At 40.8% G+C, this 9298-nt stretch overlaps 2 protein-coding genes across 2 annotated transcripts; one reads left to right on the top strand and one right to left on the bottom strand.

The window, feature by feature from the left end:
* The first annotated feature begins 2152 nt into the window (after window positions 1-2152).
* Window positions 2153-5743, top strand: fosl1a (FOS like 1, AP-1 transcription factor subunit a). The gene is made up of 5 exons (XM_031862937.1): window positions 2153-2354; window positions 2468-2583; window positions 2917-3174; window positions 4189-4296; window positions 4416-5743. Exons 2-5 carry the CDS (start codon window positions 2473-2475, stop codon window positions 4971-4973), a joined length of 1035 nt encoding a protein of 344 aa, XP_031718797.1. The 5' UTR covers window positions 2153-2354; window positions 2468-2472; the 3' UTR covers window positions 4974-5743.
* A 912-nt stretch (window positions 5744-6655) lies between these two features.
* ccdc85b (coiled-coil domain containing 85B) lies at window positions 6656-9298 on the bottom strand. The gene has a single exon (XM_031862938.1). The coding sequence runs from the start codon at window positions 8501-8503 to the stop codon at window positions 7901-7903; it is 603 nt and encodes a 200-aa protein (XP_031718798.1). The 5' UTR covers window positions 8504-9298; the 3' UTR covers window positions 6656-7900.

Genomic DNA, 9298 nt, shown 5'->3' with positions numbered 1-9298 from the left:
TGTGTGTGTGTGTGTGTGTGTGTGTGTGTGTGTGTGTGTGTGTGTGTTTGTGTGTTTGTGTGTGTCATGAGGATGCTATTATGCTCTGTAAAGTATGTGTGTGTGGGATGGATGTGTGGGTGTAGAAGAGTGTTTGTAGGGTGAGTAAATGGTAATGAAATCTAAACTTCCTTCATCCACTACAGAACGTTTAAAACTTTTGTAGGGAAAATTTGAAGAAAATCAGAAAACACCTTACTTTCTGAAAACATCAGAAAACACCTTACTTAGACACCCTCACATTGAAATATACATAAACGTAAAAACATTTTTTCATGCACCCAAATGTGCATGTCTGATGAGCAGACATTTTCCTCATCAAATACGACATAAACGAAACAGCTGGTGGATGAATGGATGTAATCAGGGGAAAGAAAGGTGCTCCACATGTTGGGACATGTCACAATTAGAGACATAGCAAGTGTGCCATCATGCATTCCTGAAGCTTTAGTCATCTGACTCTCACCTTTACCCCATATTCCCTTCATATGATACCATCAACCACATAAAAAAAACATCCTTTATGCGTGTCTTTATTTTGACAAATCTGAAATATGAGCCTCAGGTGGGCTTTGTTAAGTGCCACGCTCTTGGCAGTTTCAGTGTTTGGTCATTGTCTCTATTCTCATTCATAAGTTATGAGGAGACAGAAGGCCACTACTCATAGATGAGGATGAGTAATCTGCACTTTTTTCTTTTCTTTTTCCTCCCAAAAAAAGACTGCAGACTGTCTTTGCAATTAACTTTAGCGACTCTCTAAAAAATACTCTGCCATCCTTATTAGGAGAAGAATTATCTGTAATGTGAGACACTGGTGCATCGACAGAAGAAATCAACCCTTGCCGGGAACTCTGTCCTTAGGGACTGCAAGGTCAGCAGCTGTTGTGACAGATTAAGCTTACCGAATCTACAGCATGCAGTTTTTTAATCTTTGCTAGGAACTATATTGTGCTTGCACAGTGGTTGAAAAGGATGACGATATAAATGAGCAGCTTTGTGGCAATGCACTGACTCATCTCCACAGGCATGTATGGACATTGATGTGGTTTGTGAAGTGAGAGTGACTGCCAAAACCTCAACACAATTAAGCACAGCATGCACCCAGCTTCACCCAGCTTCACCCAGCTTCACCCAGCTTCACCCACATGTTATGATCTATTTCATAACCAGTCCTGTAACACCATGCAACCTTTAAATTCATATTTACAATGAAAGAGTATCAGAGTATGATTATTACGAGTATTTGTACTTTTGTGAATACATTTTATGGTCCATAATTTCAGATCAACATAAAGTAATAGTAAAGTTCACTGTTAATTTATAATTTTTATACAGAATACAAAGGTTTTCATAATTTTTAGATATGTAGATGTTCTGAACTGGATCTGAAAATTTAATGAAAACTGGAAGTTTAAAGTTAAGTTAACGTGAAATTGATAAAACATATTCATTAGTTTAGTCATAAAATATGAAGGTTGCATTGAAACCTTGTATGGTGTTTTAGAGTATATTCAAATTCAGTCATTTCACTTTGAAGTAGTATGGGCTACTGAACAAACTCACAAACATTTTGTAAATTCCCCATAAGCATTGGAAATGAGAAAAAACAGTACATCTATTTGCAATAATAAAGAAAAAACTAATATACATTGTTTTTGTAATTTCATAAAGCTCAATTACAGGGATAACAGTGATACACTTTCTAAACCCGTCGAGTGTAATCACTTTCCTCTTAGCTTGTTGAAATTGTAATGATCAAATAGTGTCCTTATTTCTAAAAAGTACAGGAAATATTCAAATAACAGTAAATAGGCTACAATTTAAATAACCGTCCTGTTTTTTTGTTTTATACTTCGGCCAATTAGATTTTTAATCGACGTGTTTTTTAGCGTAAATACAATATATTACATAAGTGACAACACTTCCACTGGAGTAGGAACTTGTAGTATTTTAGCCACTGCACCAGAAGTGGTTTGAGTGTGAGGAATCCCGAGCGCGACGCTCAGGAGGAAACTCTCACCATATATGGTCAATGACGTCACGGCACGTGGTTTGATTCGTGAGAGGTTCCAGACAACACTATTTCCCGTAACTGCAGAGGGGCGTGGTGAACCTATAGTGCCGCTTTAAGAGTTTACAACCTCACAATCATTCCCAGACTTTGGCTTTTAGACGTATGACTAACGATAGGATGGTCCACTGAAAGTTGTTTTTGGAAGTTTTAAGGCGATTTGAAAAAAAGCGAGGCGATATTTCCTTCCTTGTACCCCCTTGAAGACGCACCCGTTTGGACTCTACCGATTTACCGCAATAAGGTGGGCTTACCCTGAGTTTGAATTGACACACGAGATTCAACCCGAAAGTACCTTTCTGGGACGTAAAGGCTTTATAACCACACCTGGATCTAATTTTCGTTTCATTTAAACAGAAAGGATGTATCGAAACTTTGGGAGTCAAGGGAGAGGCAACCCGACGTACACAGGCAGCGTCTCTGGGTCAAACTCTCAGGGAACCTCCAACACTACAATTACACAGCAGGAGCAGGTAGGTGTACCTTCATTTAACTAGGCGACAACTTGCCTCAGAGATTTAGACAGAATGTAAACTAAACTGTAAGAGTAAAAAACAAAGTTTTAAAAAGTTGAGGATTTCAAGCTTCAATAAAGTAGTACTGTTAATGTTACATCATATGTAATTTGTGTGTAGTTATACAATTTATCATCCTGTTTATGTATGTAACCATGATAAGCTTCATCATCAGTTATGTTTTACATTAATTATTGACCATTTAGACTTCAGAAACCAAGTGTTTTGTTATTGATCACATGTTATTTTCTGTTACTTTATGTAATAAATGTTTTCAATCCATTTTTCTAGAAGTTTACAATGGCTGGCAGCAGTCAGTTTGTACCAAGCCTAAATGCCATCACAACCAACCAGGACCTCCAGTGGTTGGTCCAGCCCTCCCTCATGCATCCACCGGGCCCTTCCCGATCTCCAGTACCTCCCTACCCAACCCTCTCAGGGGCACGGCCTCTGGGTCCACCACCTTCCCATTCCCATCTATTCAGACCAGGGGTCATAAGAGCAGCCGCAAACACTACTGCATCGACAAGGCGCAGGACCGATGAATATGTAAGAAATGAAATAACAGAGTCTGAAACTTTACAAACATATATATTTAGACACTGATAATTGTGGGGAAGCTATCTTGGGTGGCATATTTTCCCTGTAGGGGATGCAGATAGTGAGGTGTGGACAGAAGTTCAATCATTTCATAATTAGTGTGTAATATCCTGTAATACTCTCTGTGTCATTTACTTTAGACTTACATAGCAGGTGAATCAGTTAAGAAATAGGGGAAGGACAATATAGGATAATGTAGATATTTTATTCAATACACTATCTAAATAAGTTTTAAAAAGGGAACATTTTCTCTCCAGAGTCCAACACGCACTGTTTATGTTCTTTGATGGTGTTTGCTTTGAGCCTCAGTGAAATCATCACCTGCGACACACTGTTTGTAAAGATCTACTTTTTGTTAGCAGAGCAATGTTACGTCTCATAACACAATATCGTAGATGTTAAAGTGACCCAGTTCAACGCCACTTTGACCTTAAAGACCATCAGCGCTTTTGTCACCACCACAATTTTTTGGTTTCATCAGACACACGTTGGGACACAACCCGTTGTAATTTCATTGTACAGGAAGTGGACTGTCATGTGACTCACAGGGGCAAGTCATGTTCTGTGACTCACACCTGAGTCACCCCCGGGGTCTGAGTGTGACTCATCACCCCGAATGGGCGGGAAATATTTGATCAACAGCAATTATTCAGCAGGGCGCTGGATGAAGTCAGAGTTAGGGTGTTACAAAGGCACAGAAGCTCAAGCATTTCAAGATCATTCAGCCGCCATGACTGTGATGACTCAGTGCACACACATGGTGGTAGTATTTCACATGTGTCATGTAGTCTATGATGGCGTCCCAAATTTTCTCCCTGTACATTTGATATTCTAAGTTTTTTACCCAAAGCAAGGTTTCAGAATCCAACTTTAGACTGTCAATGGGGTTTGGAGTTTGACTCACTGCGTCAGGTTAACTTATTTTATATATTTTAATCTTGAATCTTCCCTTTCTAATCAAAGTTATCCCAGGAAGAGATGCAGAGACGTAGAATACGAAGGGAGAGGAATAAGCTGGCAGCAGCAAAATGTCGCAATCGCCGTCGGGAGCTGACAGACACACTGCAAACTGTGAGTAAACGCTGTACAAATGTCCAAACATTAATGATTGAAATACAAGGCATTGATCTCAATGAGACATGAGGGAGTTTACACATATGTCTGTCTCTCTCTGCTTTCCCCTGGTGTAGGAGACTGACCAGCTGGAGGATGATAAGTCCAAGTTACAGAAGGAAATAGCTGATTTACAAAAGGAGAAAGACAAGCTTGAGCTGGTCCTGGAGGCTCACCGTCCCATTTGTAAAATTGAGGACTCAGATTCCGATTCTGACCCAAATCCACCAACTTCCTCTTTGGGAGGCATCAAACTAGAGCCACAGGAGTTCAGCAGACCCAGACCCGGACCCTCGACCAAACTGCCACCAAAGACAGAGAAGCCTAAACCAAAGATAACCATCCCCACCAAGCATGTGACATCGGCTGCCTCTGCCACTGAATCAGAGTCTCTCCACACCCCGGTTCTCACATCTACTCCCTCTCTCCTAACCTTCACAGCTGGTATGGTCTTCACCTATCCCTCTGCCTCTTTAGACACCAGCGCCTCCATCACATCCCATGCTTCATCACACCACGGAAACAGCCAACAGTCTCAAGCCCCACAGCCCTGTGGGATAGCTCATCGCCGCAGCAGCAGCAGTGGAGACCAATCGGATCACTCGCTGCACTCCCCGACCATCCTCACTCTGTGAATGACTGCCGTGTCGTCCTGGCAAAACACTAATGTTGATTTCATCATGAGTGACAAAAAGGATCTCTGGGAAACATGAGGGAAACGAAAAATGATGATTGTGATAACCATTTCAAAATGAGCTGTGTGCATCTGGGTCATTTCTTCTCTTTAGAAAGATGATTCTTTACTTAGATAATGTGCAAATTAGGATAAGAATGTTACATACTTTTAAGTGTTGATAAAAATATAAAGTCTTTATATTTCTTATTTTAAAAGCTATAACATAGAATGAGTTTGTTTGAGGTTCAAAACAAAGCATTGCATGCAGAATTATATAATAATACAACTGTGATAACTCCATCTAATAATATATTAACAGCGATAATTCAGTATAATAATGCATTTAATAACTTTTTACATTGTTACGTCATGTTATGTAACTTTTTATGAACTTCCTCACCAAGGGAAATAGAGTACTTATTAGTAAATGGTCCTTATTTTTGTATGAATCTTTTATCAATCCTAATATTGTCTATGCAAATATTTGACCACTAAGGCTGGGCCATAGGAGTTAACATAGATTATATTACCACATATTTATTCTTGAGAGTGTAATATATTTTTGGTAACGTTTTTATTGTCTCTGACAGATGAACTGTTTTGGTGGGCAGTGCCTTACTTTAATCTATTGTTAAAGCTGTACTACTTCACATTTAATAAAGAGCAAAGGTTCATAACTGTGTGAAATTTGTGATGGTGTAATATCATTATTGTAAAAAAAAAAAAAAAGGATATATGATTAGACTTAACTGCATCTTAAAATCAACACATTCATCAGTTTCAATCGAGAATAAATAATTTTGTAAATTGAACACAGACACCAGAATAACTGGGACATAAATACTGTAGGAGGGACAGGAGTATTTGATTAGTCAGCTGGTAGAAGATTAATCTGCAGCTATTTTGTGATTAATCCTGAATATTCTCAGGTTGCAGTTTATCCAATGTGAGGATGTGCTGCAGTGTTTTATACCATTGTAAACTGAATATCTGTGTGTTGGTCGAAAAAAAAAAGACATAACCTTTGACCCAATTATAATGGCCATATTACTTTCTCCTTTCTTACATTTCATAAGAAACGACGAATTGAGAAAATTATATAAAATGAAAATAATTACAACCCTTTTCTGTGACACGTGTTAGAAGTTATTATACTGACTGACGTTAATAAAGGCTCTATGCCCCTCAACCATGAACACTGTTCTCTGTTTCTCCATTTCCAAAAAATGAAGCGAATCTCCTGCATACATACATGGCTCAGAGGGAATTGGGTTGCTCTGCTAAAATGGGGTTAGAGAGAAAAATGGAGATGGGACGAGAGTCGGATTGAGAGCTATAGAGCATAATGGGAAAAAAACTCAGTGTGTTTGGTGCTGTCACAGGACGTCTGTGCATCGCTAAGTGGTTAAAAGCATTGCTGCCCTCTTCAGCTCTCCGGACTGGGATCCAAAAATAAAACTGATGAACATCCATAAAGTCAGTCTGTGTGACATGACGGGAGCATCAATCAAGTGCAGTTGGTTCAGACACGAAAGGTCAAAACAACAAGTGCAGAAATCAATCCTTCATTGTGTGACATGTAAATGTGTAAATGCTTGTTTCTGCAAAGTCAAACACACAAAGAAAGGTCAGAACAGCACAAAGTGTCATACCCACTGTATTTAAAGCTCTTCAATGCACTACGAGCATAGCCCACGAATAAACAGCTAACGACAAAATAAATCTTTTCTAATCCATGTGCATTATCTATGATTTAAACTGAAATCGGTTAGTAGCCTAATGCTAGTTAATACAGATAAATCAAGATAAAGAAGGGTCAAAGTTAATGTTACAGGGTAAATACAAAGCATGAGTTACAGAAGACAAAGCTGACCGTCGTCAACTTAAACAAACTCTGTGATATGCTAATTGAACATCAACAACAATGTAAGAAAAATGTAATACAAGTGAATTTAAACAGCTTGGTTTGAATAGAATATAAATCATTAAAACTTGTAGACCTTCCAGTTTGATACAAAGAGTTTCCAGTTGGATTTTTAAAAAAAGTGACAGAACTTGTTCAGTTCAGCTCTGAGTGAGGTCCAAGGACATCTATGTCTGATCCCAAACTCTGTACTCTGGCTCTAGCACATGTACATTATGCACAGCAGCCCCACTCACAGTAAACCTGAAGGGCCCTCACATCAGACTGGTTAACAGGCCTGCACAAATTGTGACAATCATCATGCACATATGGCACTCCAATCCTGTCCTGAGGAAGAGAGTGCATAAAATAGTACACATTATTGGGCATCTAGCAAAAGCAAATATCAAATAGTTTCATTTTTTTTTCTTTTATCACAACTCCTCTATTTCAGTGCTATTGGAATTCAGTGGACTAAATATGGCTCAAAACTGGATTGAAATGAATCTTTAGATCTGTGATTTAAAGATCCATAATAACGCTGTCCAGTGCAATAGAAAAAAGGCTTCTACCAGTGTAGGCTAGTCCAGTGCATGAGATAAATTGATATATGTGACCCAGTCTTTTGGTCCCATTTCTTTTTTTTCAACAACAGACCACTGAAAAAGGAGAATCTCCCCAAAACAGAGGAGTCATTAAAAAACAAATACTGTAAAATTTTGATACATTATCATCTGGCAAACATCGATTAAATGTCTTTGTAAAGTCCTGAAAATGTCTATAGTGGTAGATTCTTTGTCAAGTCAAAACCTAGTGGCACACAAATCTTTGCAGCATTCAGAAGGCCCTGATGCTTTTGCACCAAATTGATTTGTATTGTCTGACAAAGCTTCTGTGTCTCCATTCTGTCAATCACACCACCCCTAGCCTACATATTCCTTATTTGAGACGGAGAAGCCCTGACTGCTGACGTCAGCCTGCCATCAGTCATCAGGTGAGCACACCAGGTGGAGCTGGTCTGGGCTTCCCACGCTGCCTGTGCTTGAGCTTCCGTCCCCAAGGTCCCGGGCCACCATGCAGGGCAGGTTGAGCTCGGTGGACCCTCCGGGACTGGAGTCACTCCTGCTGACACACTCCTCCTCCAGGACCAGACACAGCTCCTTCAGGTCCAAATTCTCCTTCACCAGCCCGTCCTGCATGCGCTCCAGGTCGGCGAGCTTTTTCAAGTAACCGCCCAGGTCCTCCCTCATCACTTTGGCCGCGTGATGCCCGAACAGCTGCCATTCCCTGGCCAGCTTCTTCACTTTGAGCCGGTCGTCGTCCAGAAAGCAGCACAGGTCCCGCAGCTCCACGTTTTCCTCCTGCAGGCGCTGATTGATGACTTTCAGTTCCCTGATTTCAAGGAGGTGTCCCTGCAGTTGTTTATTTACCTCTTTTATCAGCCGTCCTCGCTGGATGAGAGCTGATATTTTCTCCGACTCCTCTTTACGCAGCCGGATCACCAGCTCCTCTTTGGAGCACGCCAGCAAATCCTCGTCGGACATCTTTGACAGCTCTCTATTTATTATCTCACCTTCGCTACCCATTTCTATTAAAAACCTACACCTAGAGGGTACCTGAGAATGTATTAAAAGCGCTGAGGTGTAGCTGTGTGCTTCACTGCTTAACACAGAGCCATCACATCCTCTTCCTCTGCATACAGTGTTTTCCAGATGTCAGCCTTTGCAATCACTACAGCACCGGAGGCCAAATCATGGCACAAAAATGTGATTTCGTTTTTTAGACGGCTTTCTTCAAGGCGCTGTGATTTAAGCCCTAATTTGTGCTGAACCCAGTTCTCCGCGGATGATGTCTTAATGAGGTCGTGTTGCGCCGCGAACCCCCATTAATGTCAATCTGTCATCTTCTCAACAGCAGACTGTGTTCACCAAAGGCCTCCAGGAATACAACTGTCCTTATTATACCTCCTCTCGCAGTATTTGAAGGCAACGGCCGCCCCGTGGGCTCTTCGGTGGCCTATATGTACAAATGACCGGTCGATCCACGGAGGCTTAATCCAGCAGCCTCGGATGCACACCCTGCAGATGTTGTGTGTGTTTTTTTTTGTTTTTTTTTACGTCGCTGGCATCGTCTCACCAGGCTGTGCTCCGCTCGCCTCGGCTGAATGAACTCGTTCCACGGTGCTGGAGGATGAGTCCGTACGGTGCAGCAGCTTCTTTCCTTTTTCGTTACAAACGACTAATCTTGAGATAAAAACAAATAAACAAAACAAATGAAAATCCAATCTCTCCCGTTATCCGCTCAGAATAAGTGCATCATCGCTGTTCGTCCTCTGGGGCTGGACTGTTACCACAACAATGTCCGCCTCCGCCACTTTCACG

The sequence above is a fragment of the Anarrhichthys ocellatus genome, unplaced genomic scaffold (genome assembly GCF_004355925.1).
Source record: "Anarrhichthys ocellatus isolate YVR2014 unplaced genomic scaffold, GSC_Weel_1.0 scaffold27, whole genome shotgun sequence".
NCBI lineage: Eukaryota > Metazoa > Chordata > Actinopteri > Perciformes > Anarhichadidae > Anarrhichthys > Anarrhichthys ocellatus.
Note: the sequence above shows the minus strand (reverse complement) of the source record. Positions and strands in the feature narration are given on the sequence as shown.